This window comes from Pygocentrus nattereri, chromosome 23, assembly GCF_015220715.1.
Source record: "Pygocentrus nattereri isolate fPygNat1 chromosome 23, fPygNat1.pri, whole genome shotgun sequence".
NCBI lineage: Eukaryota > Metazoa > Chordata > Actinopteri > Characiformes > Serrasalmidae > Pygocentrus > Pygocentrus nattereri.
The window spans coordinates 28,614,986-28,640,911 of record NC_051233.1 but is presented as its reverse complement, the minus strand read 5'-3'; the positions used below and the strand labels follow the sequence as shown (position 1 = coordinate 28,640,911).

At 41.2% G+C, this 25,926-nt stretch overlaps 1 protein-coding gene across 3 annotated transcripts; it reads right to left on the bottom strand.

Annotated features, from left to right (window-relative positions):
* Positions 1-3,176: 3,176 nt before the first annotated feature.
* Positions 3,177-25,039, bottom strand: dpf2 (D4, zinc and double PHD fingers family 2). Of its 3 annotated transcripts, XM_037533638.1 has the most exons (12): positions 24,964-25,039; positions 20,238-20,398; positions 19,101-19,208; positions 17,675-17,853; positions 17,044-17,136; positions 15,144-15,225; positions 13,422-13,463; positions 6,414-6,551; positions 5,682-5,813; positions 4,765-4,877; positions 4,351-4,432; positions 3,177-3,620 (listed from the first exon to the last, which is right to left on the bottom strand). In XM_037533638.1, exons 1-12 carry the CDS (start codon positions 24,993-24,995, stop codon positions 3,538-3,540), a joined length of 1,245 nt encoding a protein of 414 aa, XP_037389535.1. In that variant the 5' UTR covers positions 24,996-25,039; the 3' UTR covers positions 3,177-3,537. The 3 variants fall into 3 exon arrangements, with proteins under 3 accessions (XP_037389535.1, XP_017569405.1, XP_017569404.1); XM_017713916.2 differs by lacking the exon at positions 13,422-13,463; XM_017713915.2 differs by lacking the exons at positions 13,422-13,463; positions 24,964-25,039 and adding an exon at positions 24,620-24,740.
* Between the last annotated feature and the right edge of the window lie 887 nt (positions 25,040-25,926).

Below are 25,926 nucleotides of genomic sequence, written 5' to 3'. Positions count from 1 at the left end.
TTTTATTAGGCCAATAGAAAAGCCCCAAAAACGAACTGGGGGGAAAAAGCCTTCTTACATTGACTTGCGTTAAAGGTGAGCAATGCTTTTACTTTGACCTGTAAAGTTATTGCTTCTGAGATATGAAGTTTTGTTCTGACAGTGAGGATACACACCGATCAGGCATAACATCATGACCACCTCCTTGTATCTACACTCCTTGTCTATTTTATCAGCTCCACTTACTGTATAGGTGCACTTTGTAGTTCTACAGTTACAGACTGTAGTCCATCTGTTTCTCTGATACTCTGTTACCCTGTTCTTCAGTGGTCAGGACCCCCATGGACCCTCACAGAGCAGGTACTATTTGGGTGGCGGATCATTCTCAACACTGCAGTAACATTGACGTGCTGGTCTGAGTGGATAAAACTGTGCAGCAGCAGATGAGCTCTCGTCTCTGACTTTACATCTACAAGGTGGACTGACCAGGAGTGTCTAATAGAGTGGACAGTGAGTGGACACAGTGTTTAAATACTCCAGTAACACTGCTGTGTCTGATCCACTTGTACCAGCACAACACACACTAACACACCACCACCACGTCAGTGTTACTGCAGTGCTGAGAATGATCCATCACCCAAATAGTACTTGCTCTGTGAGGGTCCATGGGGGTCCTGCCCACTGAAGAACAGGGTAACAGAGTATCAGAGAAACTGATGGACTACAGTCTGTAACTGTAGAACTACAAAGTGCAGCTATACAGTAAGTGGAGCTGATAAACTGGACAATGAGTGTAGAAACAAGGATCGGCATATGTATGGATTTTTACTATATGCTGACACTAGGGAAGGTTTTCGATTACTCAACAACCTCTAAAGCACTACGGATAATTGAGTCTAAATAGACAACCTGAGACTTAAATCCCACCTTGTTTGTTTTTTTTTTCCTTTAGGTGCAAGTTTGCAGCTACAGCCTGACTGAACTGCCTCAGAATCAATTTCCATCAACTGACCTGTCAATCAAATCATACAAAGTACATATAATATCTATCAAAGTCAGCAAATGGTTCAATTTAAAAAAACGAAGTTTATATAGGGTCTATATAACTCCCAGTGGGAAATGGATCGGCAGCTGTTTGACTTATCGTATGTAAATGGTCTACTCAAAACTCTTTATTAAAATGTACGACACCGAATGGGTCGTTTTACGGTTTTAAGCGGCAGGGGGTCATTAAAACACCTCTAAAATGGTGACAAAAGACAGTCAATTCATTCAATGATTGTTATCGAGTAATTATAACAACGTCTTCTTTATAAATTAGAACATCTTAATGCTGTTTCAAAATGTTAAAAACCCTGCACCTACAAAAAGAGACTCAACAAGTCTAGACACCTCTAATTTGGAACCTTTATAATGATTAGAACCCTTAAAGGAATACTTAAGCACTTTGATATTCATGAAACACAGAACCTGATCTACAGTACTGCATGAAAGACAGAGAGAGAATCCAGTCAAAACAGCCAAGTTAATCATCCGTATCAGAAAAAAGGCAGAAAACATTTAAGCCTCAAAAAATAAATACAGAACCTCGTCTTTCAGTATTTGGCGTGTCCAGTCTTCACCTTTTTCCCAGTTTCCATTCTTTTCGGAAGATTTCCTCTCAGCTCTTCAAAGAAATCTGCAGGGATATTTTTCCACACCCCCAAAGTTCAGTCTTATAAGTTGGTTGCATTTTCGGCTTCTCAAAATCCCAAATACATTCAGTGATGTTGAGGGCTGGACTCTGGGGTGTCCAGTCCATTGTTTTGAGAACACCAGAAGCTTCTTTGTTTGATGTGTCCATCTCCTTTTCTCAGTGAGGGATTCTTCACAGCTACACATCCTTTCAGCGCCAAGTCGTCTTCTCACAGCGGAAGGATGGACAGAAAAACCTGTGGATGTTTTCGGATCTGAAACAGCTTGATTTTTTCCCTCTTTCTCAAAGATAAAATCTTTTAGTGCTGTTTATCTGACAGGTCCAGTTATGGCATCTACCAGGTCCGTCAGGCGGCCGTTTAGGGTCCCATTTTCACTGTAGCTTTTAAGTTTTCTGAATTCCTGTTTTAAAGTGTTTTTTCACTTATTGTAACATTGGAACGTTCTCTTATTGTCTGAAAGAACTTCTACTTGCAGGTGTTTTGACTCTAAATTAAATTAAAGGGTCTCTGTCTTTCACACAGTAGTGTGTATCTGCTGCAGCTGAAGCATCTAACTAATTGCCATGGACAAAAGCTTCAGAGTAAAAAAATAAAAATAAAAGAATAAAAAAAAAAAAAACCAACTGAGTGTTTCAGCATCTGCTCACTGGCCTCTAATAAGTATGTTTCGAGTCAATGAGTTGGTTATTTTATTAAATACAGTGAAACATGATCGACGGTGATAACTGAAGGTTTGCTACAGATTCAGTAGACGGAGATTAGGTTGAGAATAAAAAAATGGCCAAAGTATTCCTTTAAGAAGCCCATACCTTTAGCTGAGGACTGTGGCAGGACTGGCTGTGTAACGAACCTTCCAGATAGAATCCGGTCAGTTAATTCAGAGATTTGATACAATGACCTCTTGACTTAGTTAAACAAAAAAAAAAAAAAAACGATGAAGGAGGCTCACTCCAAAAACGTTACCGTCCACATCCACTTCTCAATGAATCCTTCAACTATAAAGTACAGGTCACTTTTAAAACGACTGAATGCGGTGGAGCACACATGCGTTCATGGCATTTGCGAAAGATGCAAGACTTCGCATGAAGGAATAGCCTTAATACCGCTAAAATAATAACCAGCCACTTTTATCATTCCACGTTTTAAATACATCACACCTTTATACGCTATACAAATATATAAATATACAAAAAAAAAAAAAAAAAAAAAAAAAAAAAAAACCACGCTACCATTTCTCTTATTATGAACAAGCATTGGCATGCTGATTGGTTTCAACTATTACTGCCTGCTAGAAACACAACACTGTTATGAAGAATAGTCCGGATATGTTGTGTAAGCTGGCGTGGAGTTTGGCGAATACAAAGCTATTTCTTTGCTTATTGTTGACTGGCTGAGTGGTGGGAGGGTCTACTATGAGCGGGAACTCAAAAACAGAGTCATACATTCTCATAATCTTCAACCAAGGTGTGCTTAGACGACAGAGTAATTATGAAGAGTTGCTTGTTAGTCTGACAGCGCAAGTTGTGTGTTTATTAGTTATTAATAATCGTTTCGAGATTAATAGTTGAAAACAAAAAGCAGTGGGTAGTCTGAAACTTGGAACTGTGTAACAGTCATATTGGGATCAAACCTGCCAAGAGGTGAGAGGAAAGTACTGGAGAGAGGAAGGACCCTTTTCCTCGCTCCCTCTTTCTCTTTCCATTCATCCCTTCCTCTCTCCATAAGTACGGGGCTCGGTTAAGTATGCTTCCCTTTTTCGGGCCCCCAGCACCTCTAGTTCAACTCCCTTCCTTCACTCACTGAGTGGCCACTTTAATAGCTGGGAACCGAGAACAGAGGGTCAGTGCTTCCAGTGGGACCATCACGACGGGGGAGCATTCTGGTTCTGATATATGGACGCCTTCTCTTTCAGCAGGTCCAAACACAAATGACAGCTCCAACTTCCTGCAGAGCAAACAAAAGACATAGACTCGTTATCAGTGCATATGTATACGTATACACACTTTACATAACTGAATATCAGCGCTAAGCAAAGAGCTTGACATAATATACTTTTCCATAGCATTTAAATGAAATGCTAAAGTTTTAAGTCAGAACAGCATTTTGAAAACCTAAAGAAAACAAAAAGGTTTATGTTTGGAGTGGATATTAGCAAGACAGGACATGAAAAAGCAAATTTAACTAAAAAAATTTAGTTTTGAGCGCACTGCACTTTTTACCAGACATTTACATACAACACTTTACATACAACTCCTTTAAAACTTTAAACGGTCAATAAAAACAGGAATAAAAAGATTAAAAAGACTAAAGCTGCTTTAGAGAACACACCAAGTTTATAACAGCCCAAGCTTTTCACTGTTATCAAACAAAACTGCACTGCAATATGAATCAAGGTGATTATAGCAAGCGATGCTAAGGCTGCACAACCACACGGTTACTGCGACAGAAGCTTCGGAGATAAACAAAAAGTTAAGGAACACAATGACACGGGATCAAAATGCCTACTTTGGCACAACAGTGAAAAGTGGACAGCGAGGGAAGGAAAAAAGCTGAATTGCTTATTACCATCTTAATAATAATTGAATCATATGGTCATCATGATGTCCAAAACAGTGCATTTTATGCTCATATCTTGCAGCCCCATGTCTCACGACATAATTCTGCACATTATTACCTTCAGGGGGCTCAGACATGGGTGGGTTGAGGCAGTACATGTGATATCCTCTGTCGCAGTCATCACAGAACAGCAGCTGGTCCTGCGGAGAAGCCCATGTGATGAGTGTAAAATACTACATGATCCACAATACACCTGGATTAAGGCCAGAACTGATACGTGGTGTTATACGGTTTAATGAGCGAGTTTGCTGAAGACGTCTGCCCGTCATTTACACAGATATTTGACAGTTGTGAAAGTCTCTACTGTGTGGACGCAGAGTGGAATAGCTCAATGTGGTGGTGCACACTGGACTTACAATACAGCATTTAGTGCACCACTTTACCATTAAAGTCAAAGATGAAAGTCACAAGCAGAGAAATATGTTACATCAATGGCATGTGAGGTGTGCATGTACGAGTGCACCAAACGTACATCGTTCTCTGATGTGCCGCACATGTTGCAGCACTTGCACTCGATGCACTGCCAGCGGTACGTTTTCACTGCCGCCATCATCACTGGGGTGAACTGCAGACAAGAAGGATGACCTGCAGAATGGGAACGAAGGGTAAAGAAGAAAGAGAGGGGAACAAAGTGAGAGAGCAACAGTGAGCAAGTCAAAAATAAGGAACATTGTAGACAATGACTACGACGCCGCCGCACAACAGGAACAAAACAGTGTCAGTGTCAATCAGTAACACAGCATGGCTAAAGATTCATTCTAATTCATTTTGACCAAAACAATTTGCTTTTGTTGCACCACCTTCATTCATCTAAACAGATACAGAAATACTCATATGGAGCTGTGATTGGTCAATATGCACATAATACACGGTTATTTAAAAATTAAAAAAAAAATAGAAAAAATAAAATAAAATAAAAAGTGATGGGCTGGAAGGTTTGCATACTACAAACTTCTGCAATAAGAACTAACAATGTGTAGCCCTAATGGAAGTTTTGGGGTGAAACATTTCGATGTGAACAGTCATGTGCAAAAGTTTAGGTGTATCTGGTCAAAATACAAGTTTAGTTGATTTTCTAAGTAGTAAGTGAACACCCTTCTGCACAATTTAATGCACAATTACCATTTATTTGCTGATTAAATATACTGTGGGGGAAGAAAAGGAATAAATCACAAAATATAATCTGTGTAAAAGTTATGCCACATTTTGTATTCTGTTTATTTTGTCCCCCAATATGTGAAACTAAGCAATTAAATAGAAATTGAGACAAAAATTTACAGAAAATGCCATATTTAAGTTTGTTCCCTGTAGAGTGAAAATCTTGAAGCGAAGTGAAACTTGACTGGGGTTGCTCAAACTTTTGCATGAAACTACATGTGTATTTCATACCGGAGCGACCGCAATCGGAGCAGGACACCAGTTCTTCCGATTGGCCGGTTTTCTGGTTCATGTTGGAATCTCCCAAACAGAAATCACAGTAGTTGTTGGGCAGGGCCAAACCGTCTGGACCCTTTTTCGGGGCTGATGAACAAACAAAGAATATTCAATGTCTCATGTTAAACCAACACAACAATGCAAATCAGAGCAGTAACAACGGCTTTATTGGCATTTGAATTACTTTTCAACGTAACTCACAAAACCAACAACACAGTGGTTATTGTGAGACAGTGATAGTGCGATGCAGAGATGTGACACATTCGGCAGACACTCTTATCCAGAGCGACTCAGTTTTATGTTACAGATGTAGGTGAATGTCGCATTGGGAGTCTTGCCCAAGAACGCTTATTAGCACAGCATGATGTGTTGCTTCACCGTGATAAGGTCGTGCTTATATCGCTGTTGTCCGAACAAAACCTTGTATCTCCAAAATGTAAGTCAATGGAACCAGACTCCCCCACCCCCCAAGTCGTTTTGGCCCATTTCTTTTGGTCCATTTATCATGAAATTTACACACAATGTAAGGCCAAAGGCATTTTAACATTAAGTCAAAAACTGAGAAATAAATAAATAAATAAATAAATAAATAAACGAATGAATGGAGCTACGAGGTTTTGTTCCAATAGCAGCGATATTCGTATCTTTCAAATTTGCAAATCAACTTGATAATATTTAGCTACTCACTCTTAGGCTCCTCCGGCGGGGGTGGAGTCTGGGGCGGAAGCTCCGGCTCCTCTTTATCCTCTCCCTCCTCGTCGGCTAAGTGAGAGTGGGCGTAATGGTAGCTCAGTCCCGGCCGGTTCTTGTAGCGCTTTCCACATACTGCACACATAAACATGCAGGCATTCTATTTAATATCATCTTCACGCAAACTTTTGGTCTTATATGGCTCACTTTGTGATTTTGTTCACCTTTGTAAAAGTACCATCACACATTCACCCAGACACCTCACCCAGGCATCTCACAACCATCTCCAAGGCTACCATGCGCACCTGTAAATCTACAACTAGTCTTGATGGAATAAACCCCAAGCCTGAAGGATTGGGCATAAAATGAAAAGTTTGGTGAAAATCTTTTTCACCATGAATCAAGACAGGTCTGAAAGTTGCTTCTTCAGCTCTGCACTGGAACTACAAGGCTAATACAGCCAACTTGGAATGGAAGCTAATGTATACCATTTAGCATTGTGTTGTCAGTAAAAACATACAAATATACACCATACTGCCAAAAGTATTTCCTCGTCTGCTTTCACACACACACGAACAGTCTTACTCCTCAGGGTTTAATTTGATGTCGGCCCACCCTTTGCAGCTATAACAGCTTCAACTCTTCTGTCAAGGCTTTCCACAAGGGTTAGAAGTGTGTTTATGGGAATTTTTGCCCGTTCTTCCGGAAGCACATTTGTGAGGTCAGACACTGATGTTGGACGAGAAGGCCTGGCTCATAGTCTCCGCTCTAATTCATCGCAAAGGAGTTCTATCAGGTTGAGGTCAGGACTCTGTGCAGGTCAGTCAAGTTCTTCCACACCAAACTTGCTCATCCGTGTCTTTATGGACCTGCTTTGTGCACTGGTGCAGTCATGTTGGAACAGGAAGGGGCCGTCCCCAGACTGATCCCACAAAGTTGGGAGCATGAAATTGTCCAAAATCTCTTGGTGTTGAAGCATTAAGAGTTCCATTCACTGGAACTAAGGGGCCATCTATCATTTTACATGGCCTACCACTTTCATGGCTGAGTTGCTGTCGTTCCCAATCACTTCCACTTTGTTATAATTCCACTGACAGTTGACTGTGGAATATTTTGTAGTGAGTAAATTTCACGACTGGACTTGTTGCACAGGTGGCGTCCGATCACGGTACCACGCTGGAATTCACTGAGCTCCTGAGAGCGACCCATTCTTTCACTAATGTCTGTAGAAGCAGTCTGCAGGCCGAGGGGCTCGGCTTTATACACCTGTGGCCACGGAAGTGATTGGAACACCTGAATTCAATGATTTGGATGGGTGAGAATACTTTTGGCAATATAGTGTCTCACAGCTTTACATATATATAAAAAAAAAATTTAAATAGTAGCAGCCATTTCAAAGCCTCAATTTTACCCACACTTTTTCATGTTTATATTTATGAGAACGTCACACAGTGCCAAAAACCTTAAGCACGTCCAACATCGCTGGGGCAAAAGCTTCAAATACTTCTTAGCTGCTTTGGCCTCGAGTGTCAGAGCAAAACTTAAGAGGCAAACTACAAACATGTCTTGGCTGACTGACTACATCTGGGGTAAGAGGGGAAAACATGATTTTTCACAGAACTATTCCTTTAATGTGGTGCACAAAGACTTCAATCTTTACTCTCCCTCAGGGTTTTTTTTTTTCTGGGGGGTTGGGGGGCTGTCACATGGCTAGTTTGACTCACTAGTGTACAATTCAGAAGCCCACACAGCAGATTCTTAACCCCTCTTTTAGTCACTGCTTTGAACTGCCTTGCTCCACTGCACTCACTTTCATGTCAGGTATTCATTAATCCACTAAACAACAGCTCTTCCCTTACATGCCACTTTAAACTACTACTGTAGAACGCTGTAGATTCACACATTCGTTTATTTGTACACACTAACGTGTGTGTGTGTTATATAATTAGCATTTTTTTTCCTTCTAGCTGCTGTCAGAAGAAAACCTTGCATTTCCATTTTTGTCATTTTTCAGTTTTTGAAAATCTGACAATGCCCGTTCTTCACATTGTGTGCAAATTTCATGATGAATGGACCAGAAGAGATGGCACTAAATGACTAGGAAAGAAGTCTGGTTCCACTGACTTACATTAAGAGTATGTTTTTTTTCTTCTCCTGTAAAGTTACCATTTTGGAGACAAGGTTTTCTTTGGACAGCAGCTCCACACACACACACACAGGGAGTCAAAAGTCACAGGACAGGTTTTATTTTATTCTCGACTTTTATCTCTGGGGTCATCTCAAACAAGCTGTGTATGCTGAGAGATCCACAACAAACGCCCCCTTCAGCACCGCGTCGTGGAGGCTTGTGACTACATAAAAAATTAATAAAATAAAACGATGCCTTGTGACTTCTGACCCACCCTGTATATATGTAATGGCTTAATGAGTACCATATAACATTTAAGCGCATTAAAAAAAATGATGCAAAAAGCTTCCAGAAAGTATATCAGCTGGGCCAATAACTGCTCAGACATCCATCAAACATCAACATTACATTCGGTTTCATTTTAAAACACTACTCTAGTGTAAATATGTAGAATTCACCAGGCCTCACGTCAATTTCAAATGGATTTTCATCGATTTTTTTATTTACATTGTCAGTTCTATTAATTCTTTCCATTCCTCATTACTCAACTCTTCAAATCCTTTCATTAACTCACTCATTCGCTTACCACATAATTCATTCCACTCCAACTCTGATCTCATACAAACCTTCCTCCTCCCACACACATGCACTGTGTGACACATATTACCTCGTAGTCTACTGCACTGAAATAGCAGCATTTCTCTGACACCATCACAAAGCACTGCAAGTTGGCTTAAGTGTAGCTAAACCGGTAAATGTTAAAGCATAAAAAGAGCAAAACGTTAATTCTGAAACACAAACATCCATTCAATCAAACTAAACAATCCTTACGGCAAATCAAAACAAAAGCAGAGGCGCTATTTCACTCTACGCAGAGGACTGAGGAAGGGATGGGAGGGAGAACAGCGCAGACACACAAAAAGAAGGGATGAGCATCAGCGACGAGAGGCAGAGAGACAGAACTGGAAAAAAGCACATGAAGGATGATCTGCAGTGAAAGGGGAAATAGAAGAAGGGAGGGAGAAGAGAGAGAAAAGACGATGATGGAAGGTGGGAGGGTGGATTTCAGCAAAGCAGCTAATGGTAATTGTGAAAATGCTTATGTTGCTGGATGAAGAATGAAAGCAAGTCGGGGACGGTAAGAATCACGCAAATCAGCCGGAGTTAATTGGTCACCACTAGCTTACATTCTCCGTTTCCCACGTTGACACCGAGTTAATCATGCCGATCATTACAGGTAGACGGGCCATTAAATTCACAAGGTCAGCGGTCCACTCTGTATCTCTAAAGGAATGGCTCAGCAAAAAGATCCTCCACTTACTCTGCAGGCAGCCAAGATATGTTTTGTCTCTTTAGTGCTGGAGCTACGGGCTGATGTAGCTAACAAACGCTAGAACTCAGTAGTCACCAAAACTTTAATACATCCCAAAAACGTCCCTCAACCCATTCGAACCGTAGCCCTGGCTTCGTTAGAAGTGGGCAATATCAAATATATTGTGATAAAAAAACTTGGTCCTCAGCAAGATTATGATTATCATCCATATCATCCAGAAGTCTGGAGAGGCCATGAACTGTTGCTTTAATCGGTATATTATACCGGATTGTTATCTTGAGATAACGAGTTGATTATCTTGTGACCTCAAAATGAAGTTGTTCGAGACCACAAGATAACTTCTCAAAATAACAACTTTGTTATAATAAGGTCACAAAGGTAATTAACTCGTTATTTTAAGATAACTTTCCTTGATGGCACAAGATAATTATCTCAGTATCTCAAGATAACTTACCTTGATGTCACTAGATAGTTAACTTGTTATCTCAAGATAGCATGGTCACAAGATAATCCTCATTACCTCAAGTTAGCTTGAGATCACAGGATAATTAACTCATTATGTCAAGATAATCCAGAAATTTGAACAATCTCAGGGCCTCTCCTGACTTCCATAAAACAACGACCAAATGTGTTTTATTATAAAGCTTGAATTCAGAGCTCAGTGAATGCGGTGAAATGCTGAATCACCATCACGGTGGAGTTTTAACAGCGGTTACGTTTTCAAGCATGATGTCCGTATTTCAGAATATCATGACTCATCACGAACGCGTGTGTGTCAGATATTTCCACACTGATGTGGTTTAGCTCACCATCTGACTTACAGCGACATATAAAAAACAAAACTTCCCAGCAGGTCTGTGTCCTAAACCACATCACCAGGTCTGTGCGATCTTAATGAAGACCTGGATGTGGTTTGAGTGGGTTTGGGTGAAGTTTTGAAGATGTATTTACAGAACTGATTTGGGCGACTACTGACGTCTAGTGTTTATTAGCAACGTTTTAATTCAATTCAATTCAATTTTAAACCAAAGGAGCAAAATTTCAACACTGAATAGGTCTTGGCTCATTCATTATCTCTGGAGTAAGTGGACAATTGAGTAGATAGGAATTTTTGCAGAACCTCTTATGTAAATCACCATGCACAAACGAGCTGCACTTCATGCTAAATGTGGCTGCAACTGAATCCTTTCACATGACTTCTTATTTTTACTGAGCTAACTAGCTAACTAGCTTAGCCTTCTTTGGTTCATTTTACTTGGCGTCAATCATTCGAAACTCCGTTTGTGGGTTCTTTTATGGTTTTGTGCAAGACCGGAAGCAATCACACCCTACACTTCCTTTAACGCTGTTGGGAATGTCCACATTTATCTTAACGAACATTATAACGCATTATAGAGCATGTACGCATTTGCATAACAGGTCAGCAATAAAATCCATGTTAACATTTCTATATAATCCAATTGTTTCAGCCCCAACGTGGACCCTAATTAGCCTAAACACTCACAAAGTATTTAACTGTTTTACACACAACAGCAAGGACAGAGGAAGTGTGAGAAAGTAGGCAGTCTTGCGGGAACTGAAGCAGAGGTGGGGGCTGCCTCTGAAGAGACTGAGGAACCGGTTTTGAAATTGTGCTGACTCCGTTTCCTGCCTGAACGTGCCCACGGCCTCAAAGAATGTCAAACGGCTCTGAAGCAGCTGTGATTTCACTGCAGTTTTCAGACTCTCTTTAAAGGACTAGTAAAATAATAAAACATAAATAAAAAAGATTCATGTGAGCACATATTAAAGTAAGTTGCATATCAGTTTGATAGCAGTTTTAGAATAATTCACTGCAGTTACTGAATAATAAGTCTTAACCCTCTATTGCTCAATGTTGCTTCAGAGCAACAAACTCATTTTCCTCACTTTACATTAACATACATGTTTAAAGACGATGTCAGGGAGGAGTTTGAGTAAGCCAATAAAAAGCATGTATTTGGTCATACTATCTCCTAGTGGGTATCAGTATACATTTTTTTTGCTATGATATTTTGCAGAAATAAGTTTGCTGCCTATAAGCAACACCGTTGTAGAATGGATTAAGCCAGTCACAAGCCAGGTCTCACCACTTCAGGGGAAACGGCTCATCATTGCTTACCATTCTCACACAACGTTGCCTCAAGGCACCATAACTCCAAAATAACACCTACTTACGTTTTTGTAAATTTAATAATCAAGTCTAAAAAAAAAAACAAAATCTATTAAGGACCATTTTATGCAACCAAAGTGAATAGATTTTTTTAAATGTGTGCAGTAAAGGGTTAAGATTAATAACTCAGTAGTAACTCTGAGGTTCAAGGAGTTAAGTAACTATTGAATTGCTAAGAAGTGATGTGTATTGTGGGGCTGCATGATAAAATTTAAACCTCGCTTTTGCAATATATGTTTTGCCTCATACACAAATAACTAATGAGTGACAGAATGTATCAAATTACTTCATGCACAGGGCCAAAGTAATATAATTAGATCGACGAGAACAAAGTCAGAAGCCCAACAAGTGCCTAAGCAAGTGTTCCCCTTGCTCTTCAAACGTGGTGGAGTAACTGCAATATTCAGCTGGAAACCCCATCTGCGCATTCTATCCCAAACTAACGGCCTGAAAAATGCTTAAAACGTAATGAGCATTCTCACTTTGTGTTGCGTGTAAAACGCACAGCCTGTACAGGAAAAAAAAAAGGAAGCAGTGATTGCTATTGTCACAACAAATCTGCATCATCATAAGAAAATCTAATTAACTGTGTGTTTATTTCTTCAGATCTATATGGAAACCAATTTATACACAATTTTTTGTGTCTAAAACACTGATCAATCATTTTATAACCCACTTTATAACCGAATCACTTCATGAAACACTTAGAGCTAAAACTTTGTCTCCTCTGCAGACCAGTGTCTGCTCAGCTATGTCTAAACTTACTCCATGATGCGCATACAGGCGTTTACACAGATATTATTCTTCTATTAAACAGATTATTTACAGGATTACTCGGCTTGTTCAATCGGACAGAAATAGCATTCCAATTGGCCTCAATCAGTCTATTAGACTAGTCTATTCAGATTGAAGGGTTACATGGACGTATACTATTCCGATTAAACTAAGTCAGATTATTAATGGATTATCAGGCTGCATGTAAACGTGGCTACTGTGTCCTTATTCAGCTTCCTTACAGCACAGCCAGTTAGATGCACACCATTTAAACATAATTTATCGCTTCTTATATAATCAATCATTGTGATATGTCCATATCGTGCAGCCCTAGACAGAACACAGACCCAACTCTTGGTTCAGCGAGTAATACATTTCTATTTCTAGAGATTTCTATGCTATAATATGGTCTCCAAAATACGAATGCCTGGCAAGCTGTAGATGTATACAGACATAGTGAATGTAAAACAAAACAAGCACGTTCACAAAATAAAGGACAAAAATGAGGGGGGAAAAGAACAAGCAATGAGCAGAAAAAAGCGGAGGGGAGAAAAAAAGGGAAGAGAGAGAGAAATATACCTCGTTCAGAAGTTTTTGAAATATGCTTTTGTTTGAAAGTGTCTGAAAGAGAGAGAAAGAGACATAAAGAGAAAGAGAGAAAATAGAGAGAGAGAGAGAGAAAACAGACAGACTCAGACTGACACTAAGAATCAAGAAATTAGGAGAAATAAAATGATCGTCAAAAAAACAAAATGAACACAGAAAAAGAAAGTTATCACAGCATCATGACACATTTAAGGGAGACGTAGAGAGAAAACACTCTAAAAACAATGACCTACCTGAAACCAGCACACACAAAACTTTCACTGATTACTGTGATGAGAGACGAGTGAGTGGTGAACTGTGCAAAGTGGCAAACCAATCATTCAAAATTTGGTCTGTATCGCAATGAAGCTGATTTTTTTGTAAACAAATAGCATCTTGAGAACACCAGGGTCCACATTCGTCAAGAATGTGCTCAAAATAAAGTAGTTACAAAACCAGAATTTGGACTTCAACATCATTACCAAGTGTAGCATCATAATAACAACATCATCAAACTGATGACACTGGAGACGACAGCAGAAATGATACTAGAGCACAAATTAACATTTGCCTGAACATCTAATACCAATCAGGCTGAATTAGGGGTGGGCGACAGGACGACGTCTATCGTTATCATGATAAATTGTGTCCCCATAAACTCTGAGCACATCAAGGATATCCTCAGTACATACTTAAAAATTAAAGGTTCTTCAAGGGTTCTTTAGCAAAGATCATGGCTCTACACAGAACTATGAACACTCAAAGAACCCTTTTGCATAATTAGAGAGCTCTTTGCATCATTAAATGGTTTGTCAATGGAGAACGTGCTGTAGATGGTTCTATATAGAACCTTTTTGGTTCTAAATGGTTCCATACAGCAATAAAAAGGGCATAAATGCAGAAACTGGTCTGGTGCTACATAGAACCCTTTACAAGAAGGTCCTATATAAAACCATCTATAGCACATTCACCATCAATCTGAAAAACCATTTCAGCATGCACAGGCTTCCAGTGTTCATAGTTCTATATAGAAACATTTTCTTTAGTAAAGAACCCTTGAGGAACATTTTTAAGAGCAGTTCTAGAACAATGAACAACCGTCTCCTTACAAAAGAGCATAACTGAGGTGAAACTTTAAATACACATAACTGCACCCAGTTTTTAATAGATTTTTTTTATTTGGTATTTCAGGTCCTATTTTTCAAACCATCTGCAGTAAAATTTATATTTTCGCAATAACACTCACCCCTAGACTGACCCTAGACTGACCCTAGACTGACCCTAGACTGACCCTAGACTGAGCACGTCTACATAATTATAAAGCTTGAAAATTTTACTTAAATGAACTATCTAAATAAATTTAATAAATTTCAATTTTCCATTTGAGTCGAACCAGCAAATTGGTATATAACCTAAATGTACTGTTTACTGATATATTGTGCAACATTAATTCAAAGACTGATCAGATTTAGAAATATGTGCCTGGGCTTTTTCGTTATGAAGAAGTACAGAAACAGAGAAAAATGCAGAAAGGGTGGAGTCTGCCACACAAAGGGGGGAAAAAAATGGATATTTGAGTTGTTTCTACATTCTTTGAGAGACAAATAAAAAATTACCTTACTAAAAGAAAAATAAATAAACAAAACCGTACATACTGTAATAATCTTTGAGATAACTGCAACAATAAAACATCCCATAACTGTCTGTCTAACTCACTGTCGCAGGCGTACGGCTTGTCCCGATCCTCCAGGGCAGCCGCTGCATCCAACTTCTTGCGAGCACTGCTGACGCCCCGCCCCTACAGAGAGGAAGACCACCATTAGAGCCGACATGGTCAATGCCAGACATCAATCTTGCACCTTCAAGGTCATTATCGCAGCCAACACAATGACCTACAGCATACATTTAATACACATCACATTTTTAAGACACAATAAAGCACCACATCATATGTTATTACTATTATGCCACCCAGCCACGTTTTACTATTAATATTATTACTTAACTACGGCAGTATTTAAAAATTATGACAGTACTGTAAAACGATGACGTTAAATTTCTATTCCGCATCTAAATGGCCAAATTAACACATTCCACCCATTACATTTTAGAGGCGGTGCTGATAGATAAAGGGTAAAAATTAAAGCCAGGAAAAACTCAAAACTAAGTGCAACGGCTGAGCGCTTCACCACAGAACATGCTCAATCTCAGTTTTCACTCCACCACCAGTCACTCGACATGTGCTCTCAGATGTTGTCTAAATAGGGGTTATTCTAGCGTCATTTAGCTGGAATCAAGCCTGTGCTGTGGTATGCAGCGTGTCTGACCTGCTAACTAAGCTACTGTTAACTTAGCCAATGCATTAAAGTCCCAAACACCACAGAACAGGTTCGATTCTGGTTTCTGTCACTCCAACACCAGAAGCCACTTGTCTTCTGCTCTCTCAGACATGGTTTTAGCATCTAAACTTGTTTCAGCAGAGCAGCAGTTAGTCAGAATCAAACCTGTACTGTGGTATGTGGCATATATAAACTAGCATTAAGCTAGCCGATTTTCTGTCCTTTCCGGCCGACGCTCTTATCCAGACTAACAAATCGTCTACCCAGGCAGGGATTAAAACCCAGTCTACAGCGTAGAAGGCAGAGGTGTTACCCACCACACCACACCACACCATCCACAACACCTTTCTTTTCAACACCAGCTGCTCAAGTTCACTCTCCAAGGTTTTGAATCATCACTTAAACTAAAGTCTGTGCTTTAGTTATCCAGAACCAAACACATTCTGTGGTTAGCAGAACCGTTATCATGCTAGCTAAGCTTATGCTAACAGGTTGCCTTCTAGTTTGCAGCACTGTTTAACATCTCGATTGTGAGATACACACAGTCACATTTACTGATGGTTCACTTATTCAGTGATCGACTAAGCAAACTGAAGTTTTGAGTTTGAGCTTGGAGTCATCAGATTCATCCACTCAGGGAAGGGGTCCAAACCACAACCCACTCTTTGGCATGCAGTAGGACAATATTTAACATAATAACAAACAAGTTACATCATGTGTCACAAGAAGACTTTCTGAGCATATTATAGACATTGGCAGTACTTAAAGAACTTCCCATCTGCATGGTAGATTATAAAAGTGTCATTTGTCCTGTTTTACTGGATTAGTGCAGCACAGTACATGAAAAATTGAACCTAAATCAATGTATTCGTTGTTAGGCTTTTTTATTTGGCATTACTGTGTCTTTTTCAATTCATCAGATGTCAGAAAAAATATGTTGTGACTTGCTGAAAACTTCCTGAAGCATTTTCATACTAAATTTCTGCCATATCGCCCACCTCTAACATGTAATTACGCATTCACACCACATTACTCAATATACATTTCCTCCAGCTCCCCAAAATGTATACAGTGCAGCTTTAACATACTAGATAACTTACTAAATACATATTAGAAAAATCTCATAAATTTTGCACTTATTCTAAAATGATAAAAAAAAACACCACCTCAGTTCCATAATGAATGTAGCAATAGAAGTTTTGTACATTTTTAGCTTTTCTGATAACAGTTCTGAAAACAACTCTGCAGAAATGAGAGAAATCAGAGTTAAATCTCACCTTTCCCTTTCCTTTGCCACGTCTCTTTGGGGTATCTTCCTCATAGTCTTCATCATCCAGATCATCCAGGAAGTCATCGGGTTCCAAAATTCTCTACACATAAAATCAACGGGAGGGTTAACTCCTTTGTTTGTTTGTACATGGTACCCTCCTAACCTTAAACTACATATGTTAAGCTTCCCAACAAAATGCCATACAAGAACTAAATACACCATCCAGCAGATCCAATCGCAGCAGGGTTTAGCTTTTGAAACCCTCACATGCTTTTTTGTTATGCTTTTTTTTTTTTTTTTTTAAAGTAAAAATGTGAGAAACTGAAAAATCAGAAAGATAAAGATTTTAGGCTTCTAAATGTTAACTTCCCGGCTGCCATATCAAAGATTTTTGCCTAGGGATTTGATCACCACTAAAATATAAGCTGTTCTAGATATTAACTTTCACATAACATGATCCTTAATGTTATGCAGCATTCAGTCACTTTTAGAACTCCTTGCTAGATTTATAGTAATTTTTAATGCATGTCAAACAGCATTTCAAACAGCATTATTTACAACCCTTTTACACATTTATCCACAACCAAATTGTTTTATACTATTGAAAAAACAGATTTTAAACGTTGTTTGTGCGTTACCTTCCTAACTCTGGTAGCCGGGTTGAGTCCTCCACTAGAGAACTCCGTGTGCGGCTCCTCGTCAGCAGGGCGGACATCCAGCGCTGATCTTTTTTCCAGCGGGTCTCCCCTCAGCAGAGCTTCCAGACTGCTGCCATCACTGGAGGTCAGCATGTCCTTCTTCAGCCCCAGGTCCAACTCTACACAACACAAACAGATTAACAGATGCACTCACTGGATTCAAGTCCTTCTTCATATCCAGATTCAAGAGGACACTGTATGACTGAAAACTGAACAAATCCAGGTTTCAAGGCGACGGCCTGTGCTATTTAACAATGAAACAAGTCAATGGAGTAAAAAGGGGCACAGCTCACAGCTGCTTAAAGCTGCACTATGAAAGGTCTGGGGATTGGATTGGATTGAAATGTTATTACACACAATTCACTGAGAAACTTAACACGGGCTTTGCTTTTAACACAGACTGTGCTTCGGACTTCCATTAGCAGATGAATCTGATGGTTGAATTCTCTTTTATCTCACTCACATTGGGAACGCGGGAAGGAAGGACGCGTCTTTTGTGAATCCAAGAGAATAATCTACTATAGTCATCTTCATCAGTATAATGCACATGCACCGTATTTTACTACTACTTTCAATTTGAACAAAAATCATACATAGTGCTGCTTGCATCATTCACGTCATTCCACATCAACCACTTCAGCAAGAGGCCAAAACTTCCACAGGCCACAAGTTCACTGAATGGGACAAAATAATGGCTTAGGTTTGTTGAAGTTGGAAGAATACCCCACTGGTGTGAAAGGGGCCTGAAGTGGGAATTCCTCACCAAAAGCTTGTGCTGCATTCCCGAAAATATTTCGAGTCCTGAATCCAGTCTGCTCGTATATTCATCAGAGGAAACTACAGAATCAGGCAGCTCCTCAAGCACCAGAAGAGGAAACAGAAGAGAAAACAGCCAAAGCTAACCCCAAAAGACATTCCTCTATGTCTGCTGCCTCAAAAACAAAGTGGACCACGTCAGGCGCAACGGACTAGACAGCGGGAGGTGATTGAGGGTCCACTGCGTTTTCATTTCCATTGGAAACATGGCTGAAACATCCCTGGCTTAGGCATTCAGCTAAAGGGAATAACTTCAGAGTTGCCCACACTGTTTCTATATCACGTATTCTGTGCTAATTGGTGGCACACTGACATAATGGGTATATGGGACATAACTTGGAGGAAGAAAATCAAACAGTATTCCAGATGAAAAGGTAAGTGGCCCAATATCACATTTTGCTTTCCTTCTTCAGATCCAAATAATTGTATTATGGTGAGAACAGCAAAAACTTCTCATCCATCACAAACACATACACAAAAACGAGTTTGTCCTCATTTTACTTTTGTTAATACATGTAGGTTTCTGAAGCCCTCAGAAGCTGAGCAGTACCTGTCTTTAGAGACGGGAAAGCCAGTCGAGGGTCTTCAGGGGGATGAGCTCTCCTCTTCTTTCTCCAACGACGAGCTGGATACGTATACAACTGCCCCGGGGCGACACCTTCACACACAGCAAGACACATAAAGGGGATTAGTGTTGGGATATTTTTCCAACTCAGATTCTCAATTAAAAGGAAAATGCAACTTTAGTGCGTCTCATCAACATTAGCTTAAAAATTAAGTGTTAGAAGTTAGTCACCCAAATCTTTCTGTAAAGCTACATCCCCAAACCTTCTCTCAATCCACTCAAAATGAAACCAGGTTGCGGTTGTCAGTATGGTTTAAAAAAAGGTGGTGTTCTCAACCTTTTCCACCTCTGAGGTCATCTATTTACCACTAAAAAGCATGACAGCCCACAGGAAAAGCAAACCATTGCTTAAAATTTCCATTTTCCCCACACACAGTGTTATAGTAGATATACCTTACCTACTATTTTATGCATCAGTAAACAGAGAAGAGTAGATAAGGTGAATGTAAGCTTGTTTTATATCAGAAACCAGAACCAAAACTGTGGCAAATTATGTGAAATAATTCAACACAATTTTTTAAATTCACACTAGTCACTCATAAGTGGACAAGTGAAAGGTCAAGGGGGAGCATTTTGTTCCTATAGACAGAAGATGCAAAACGAGAAAGCTGCCTCGGCGCATCGTACCTACAGGGCGTGGGTCAACATTATTTACCATTTGAAACCATTTCATATTTCTTTTCTACTGTTAAGTAAATTATAATTTTTTAGTGCCATCAATACCCACCTTACATACCACTGCCATGCTCACTTTTAAAGCTCACGGTAAGTCATACTGTGTTGCAAACTACATCAGCAAGTCTGCACGACCCTAATGAAGACCTGGATGTGAGGGCTGAGAGAAGTTTTTATTAACAGGAAAGATCTGGGTGACGATTGATGTCTAATGCTTGTTAGCACCATCAGCCTCGTAGCACCAGTGCTAAAATAAAGAAGCAAAAGCTACGGCAAACATATCTTGTCTGACTGACTACACGCAGGGTACGAGGAATATTGCGCAAATTTGATTCATTTAATCTCTGACTGGGAAAGAGACCCTGTGCGCACGCGAGAGTGTAATACCTGGCCCTCTGTGCCTCTTCTCCATCCAGATATAGCAGTTGCTCTGGGCGACGCCTGTTTGAGAGTCCAGAAAAGGCATCCTCACGCTCCTCTCTGCACACAGGCGAGCGTTATAGTTATGGCACTGCTCCATGGCATCTCGGTAGTACTGCTCGCCCAGCCTGGACACACAGACAGACAGGCAGGGTGTAAACGTCTGAATTCACAATCAACCTAAACATTTTTTTTTTTTTTTGTAAAACGGTTCAATTCATGCCCTGCGATGGACTGGCGACCTGTCCAGGGCGTGTCCTGCCTTCTGCCCGACAACCGCTGGGATGAAAGGAGAAGCGGCTTAGAAAATGGAAAGATGGATGGGTTCAATTCATCGTAACACCTCATATTTCACCAGCTTTAATTCAGGTTTGTACTAAAATAACTGAATGTATCTTAGAAATCTACATATCTGAATATAGAAATGTGACTGGAGGAACTGTGTACACAGCAGTTTGAAAATAGCCTGATTTTCAGGCTGATGTTTGGGGTTTGCAGTTTGGGCAGGTCAAATAAACACATAAATCAAAATATCCACACCGCATTACCTGCTGTGGCCTGCTTAACCTTTTAACCGTCACCCCATTTTCGGCTAAAACACACACCTAAAGTAAAGGAGCTCAGTTCCCACATTCTTTGGGCCACAGTCTCATCTGAAAGGTAACACTCAAACTGTTCTCCAACCATCCATGACAGAGTAACAGAGGCTGAAATGGAGGAGTTTATTTCTGCCTGACTCTTAGATCTCCAAATTGATCTGTGACTCCTGTCGTGTCAATGAGAGCATGTTCTGGGTTATGATGTCTTTGTGGAGAGCGGCAAGGCTGTTAAGGAAATAACCCAAAAACTTGCTCTTCACTGCTCATGTTGCAGATCAGACCACAGTTACTGCTGTAAATAACAGATCATAAAATGGTTCGTGGGAATCATTTGTATAGTATGGTACTTAGTATGGACGTTCTAGGTATGGTTTAGTTATTTTTGTTATGGTTCGGAGATTCTTGGTGTTGGTTGGTAGTTCTGCGCACGGTTTGGAAGTTCTGCGCACGGTTTGGAAGTTCTGCGCACGGTTTGGAAGTTCTTGCTACAGGTTTAATAAATCACATTTACTACCTACAAATAGCTACTTGTTAAATTAAAATCTTAATATGAATCAAGTTAAATTAAAGTTAAATTAAACTAAAGTTAAATTAATCTAAACAGCTACCATCTGAAATAGTCTAAAGGACACTGTTACTGTGGTTTTGTGTTGTCTTTATTTTTAATAACCGACATAATCACGATGTAAAAAGCTTTAAAACTCATTTATTTTTGTTGAAGGAATCCGTTCTGTGCGGATGACTGAGTGCTGCTTAATCAGTTGAACAAGCTTGACAACTGTTAAGTAAAACAGTTCTACCTCGAGCAGCTACAGAACGTTCTAAAGCAGGACAGCATATCAGAGCTGATGCAGAGCACAGACTAACCTCACACATTAAAGAAACAGACTGTGTCACGAATCTAATCACTTTGGAGCATCTTCAAACCACAGACTGCCTGTTTTCAGACGTCAAAATCGTACAAACGCGATAGATGGAAACTATCGGCTTTGTATCATCAAAATAACTCAAGCCTGCTTTACAGCAGCCAACAGCTGTCTGGAGCTTCTCAAAGAACAATGGATCCCAGAGAGATAATCAACAAAGCAGAACGTCTCAGTAAGTTGGTGAAGTTAAGCTCAAGGTTGAGGATTTCTTCTCCTGTAGAACCAGACTTGACTTTGGACTTTTGGGTTAAATGTTATATTGGATTAAATCATGTCCTGCACAATCACCGGGACAGGTCTCCTTCAACACATGGACCCACACGTTGGAAACAGGACTAGACGGCATCGCTATTGGGATAGTTTACTTCACGGTATGCTTTTCTGAGTGCATCACGGGAACTTCCACCACTGTGCTTCTATGGCTCTGAACAACTGCATGAATCATAGAGAAGATTTAGACCAACAACCAGTACAGTAACTGCACAAACTGCATAGTACAACGTGGAACGAGCAGCTTCTTGTTCCTGCTTAAAATAGCTTAATTAAGGAAATGAGGCTTTTAAAAATCCTAGTTGTCACAGACGATTTAAATCTTACCGAAGAGGAACATAACGATGCCCATTAAACTGTGAAAAGCGTTGGGCTCCGTTTCCCCCATCGCCCACTCTCAGCTCAGCCAAGCAACTCATACCCAGAACAGTTTCAGTCGGTCACCCTAAATCGGCTTAGCTCTGGCTGGCTTTGAACCCCTCTGGGTGTGTGTTCGTGTTGTGTGCACAATAATACAGGCGAGGGCTTTAACTCGCCCACTTTTGTTTGCAAGCGCATGATCAGTGGCTGGAAGGCAAAGCGGCCATCCAGCCGAGTCATTGTGGCTGCCGGACAGCGGGAGGTGCCACTCCGTCGCCGGGCAACCGCAGAGAGCCCGAGGGAGGCCGGCGGCTCTCCGCAGACTGGGAGGACATGAAGAGGACGATGAGGTCAGAAAGGAATAGGGGGAACGTTAAGAAGCGGAACGTCTTTTTTTCCCCAGGTATGAAAGCATTCGGCTCCTTAAAGCGACAGTACAGCAAAATTAAGTTTACTACCAAAATGACCACCTTATTACAGGTACAGTCCGCTACCACACGTCTGAATAGGGAGCAGACATCATACAGCGTATGCCAGTTTACTGAGCTGACTGTGGTGCGATTTAGACATGCAAGGGGTTTAAGCTCCAAACCTAGCAGCTCCAACGCAGGGCTAAATAAGTAACTTCAGACACCAAACATGCCTTGGCTGGTTGACTGACTGACTGACGCGGAACAAATTTGATTTCCAACCAACTCCTATAGAGGCTGTAGCTAAAACCAGCCATCAGCATCACTGCACCAGCAGGAGTCCTGCTAACGAGAAGATTCATGGTCAGAACACGGTTACTTCTGAGGCCTCAGCGGGTTTGTGAGGCAGTGGAAGACTCGTGGAAGAAGGGCGGATTTCCTAGAGATGTCATTTCTCTCCCATTTTCCAAGTAAACAATGCAAACCTCATCAGAGCAAATAAAAGCCACGGCAGATGAATGAACGGCTAATCGTTCCGAGGCTGGAAGATAAGAAGCGATTACACACTTTGTGAACACACAGAGGAACCAGCCACTTCCTCCTGCTGCTTTCTCTCACTTCTCCACCTCAAAAAAGAGCTCATAGGAACTGGAGTCCAACATCAGAGCCAAATAAGAAGAACATCTGCGGGTTAGCTGCTTTTTTAGAGGCTCCAGAGACACAAGCATCTGACGCTAAAGCAGCAGCAGACTGCAGACAGGCACAGTGAGGGTCCAAACCTGGAACATCTACGACTAGTCTTAAGATTTAAAGAGGAATTCTGTCATTTTTTCCCCTAAATTTCTGTATAATTTAATTGCTGAGATGTAAACAAGTCACTCAGGATGGACTGATGAGACATAATTCACTGCAGTGGAAGTTACAGACTCATTTCTTCACAGTGGCGGTGATGGGAACCAGGGGGGCACCATGTCCGGCCTTAATATAACCATATTGTGTACTATCCAGAACAACCAGTGAAGCTACTCCGCTTCTATATCTAATTTTGATGGTGAAATAATGTTAAATCTGGGGGGGGAAAAAGCCCCTTCACAATTTTTAAACATTAAATAAGTTTTAAGACAAACTCTAACCTCAAAATCATCACAACACACAGCTACCAGGAACCACGCACTGTCATGTGATCCCGTCCTGTGAGGCAAGAAACGCTGCAGTCGTTTGGTTCCTACCACCACCACCGTGACCAATTCTGACTCGAGTTTCTCCACGACAGCACGTTTTGCAACTAAATCTTATTTACGTTGTTTATATCTTTATACCTTAATTACGCAGACGAATAGAACAGGGTGGGTTAGTTCCCCTTTAAAATGACTTCAAACAGTTTACAGACTCCACCAACCGACAACAACTATAACCTGAAGAGCTCATCTTTCTCATCTTATTCCTTTGAAGTATTTTTTGGGGCATTTTTTGTGTGAGCAGCAGCGAAAAGGTCCCCACAACGCCAAAATGTTCACGTTATGCACCCTTCTGAATACATTCGGTCCCCACAAAGTTGTAAATACAAACACACACACCGTAATTAATACCGCAGTGAGGCTGACAGCAGCTCAGCGTTACAGATAACGCCGAAAAACGGACTTATTAAAATATAAAATACAGTGGATTAAATTTAGCGAGGCTTCGTAAAGACACCCAGAGCTTCCCTCCCGCGGTGAACTCGGCGTTTCTCCCCGGACGAGGCACGAGGCTTGAAGTTGGCTTCCTATTCGCCAGATACTTACTCGAATTCACCGTTCCACCTTAAATGGGGCAGCAGCTGCATTCTGAGCCAGGCGCCAGAGTGGGGCTGCCGCTCCGTTTAAGGTGGAACGGGAGACTGGAATAAGAAGCCAAGTTGAGCTCCGCGGACGAGGCGAGTTTAACCCGGACACAGTCTCCGCTAACAGGCTAGCAGCAGCGCCTGCTAACGGCAGGAACAGCCCCGGCCCTCGCCGCAGCCTCCCCGCGCCGCTCCGCCGCCCGGTACCGCCCGCCAGAGCTTCTCTCCGCCGGTTCGCGCGCGCATGTCGCGCCCCGGACGCCGCGGCGGCGGCTGAAGGAGCGACAGCGGTCGGGTTTTACTCACAGCTTCACAACATTCTCCACCACCGCCGCCATCTTGGTTCGCCTACGCTCCTCTGAGTGGGCGGAGCCGGAAACAGCGCGCGGGTTCCGGTAACTATGGAGATCAGACCAGCGTTCTAATTAGGATAATGATGGTGAGGGTGATGATGGTTCTTCACCATCAGCATCATGACCATCATCATCTCCGTAATCACCATCAGGGGATGATTGTGGTGATGGTGAGAGTGATGATGGCTGTGATGATGATGGTGGTGATGATGGTGGTGATGGTGAGAGTGAGGGTGATGATCGCTGTGATGATGATGGTGGTGATGATTGTGGTGATGGTGAGAGTGAGGGTGATGGTAGTGATGATTGTGGTGATGGTGAGTGAGGGTGATGATTGTGATGATGGTGAGAGTGAGGGTGATGATGGCTGTGATGGTGATGGTAGTGATGATTGTGGTGATGGTGAGAGTGAGGGTGATGATCGCTGTGATGGTGATGATGGTGATGATTGTGGTGATGGTGAGAGTGAGGGTGATGATCGCTGTGATGGTGATGGTAGTGATGATTGTGGTGATGGTGAGTGAGGGTGATGATTGTGATGATGGTGAGAGTGAGGGTGATGATCGCTGTGATGGTGATGGTAGTGATGATTGTGGTGATGGTGAGAGTGAGGGTGATGATCGCTGTGATGGTGATGGTAGTGATGATTGTGGTGATGGTGAGTGAGGGTGATGATTGTGATGATGGTGAGAGTGAGGGTGATGATCGCTGTGATGATGATGATGATGATGATGATGATGATGGTGATGATTGTGGTGATGAAGAAGATGGTGATGATTGTGGTGATGGTGAGAGTGAGGGTGATGATCGCTGTGATGATGATGATGATGATGATGATGGTGATGATTGTGGTGATGGTGAGAGTGAGGGGGATCGCTGTGATGATGATGATGGTGATGATTGTGGTGATGGTGAG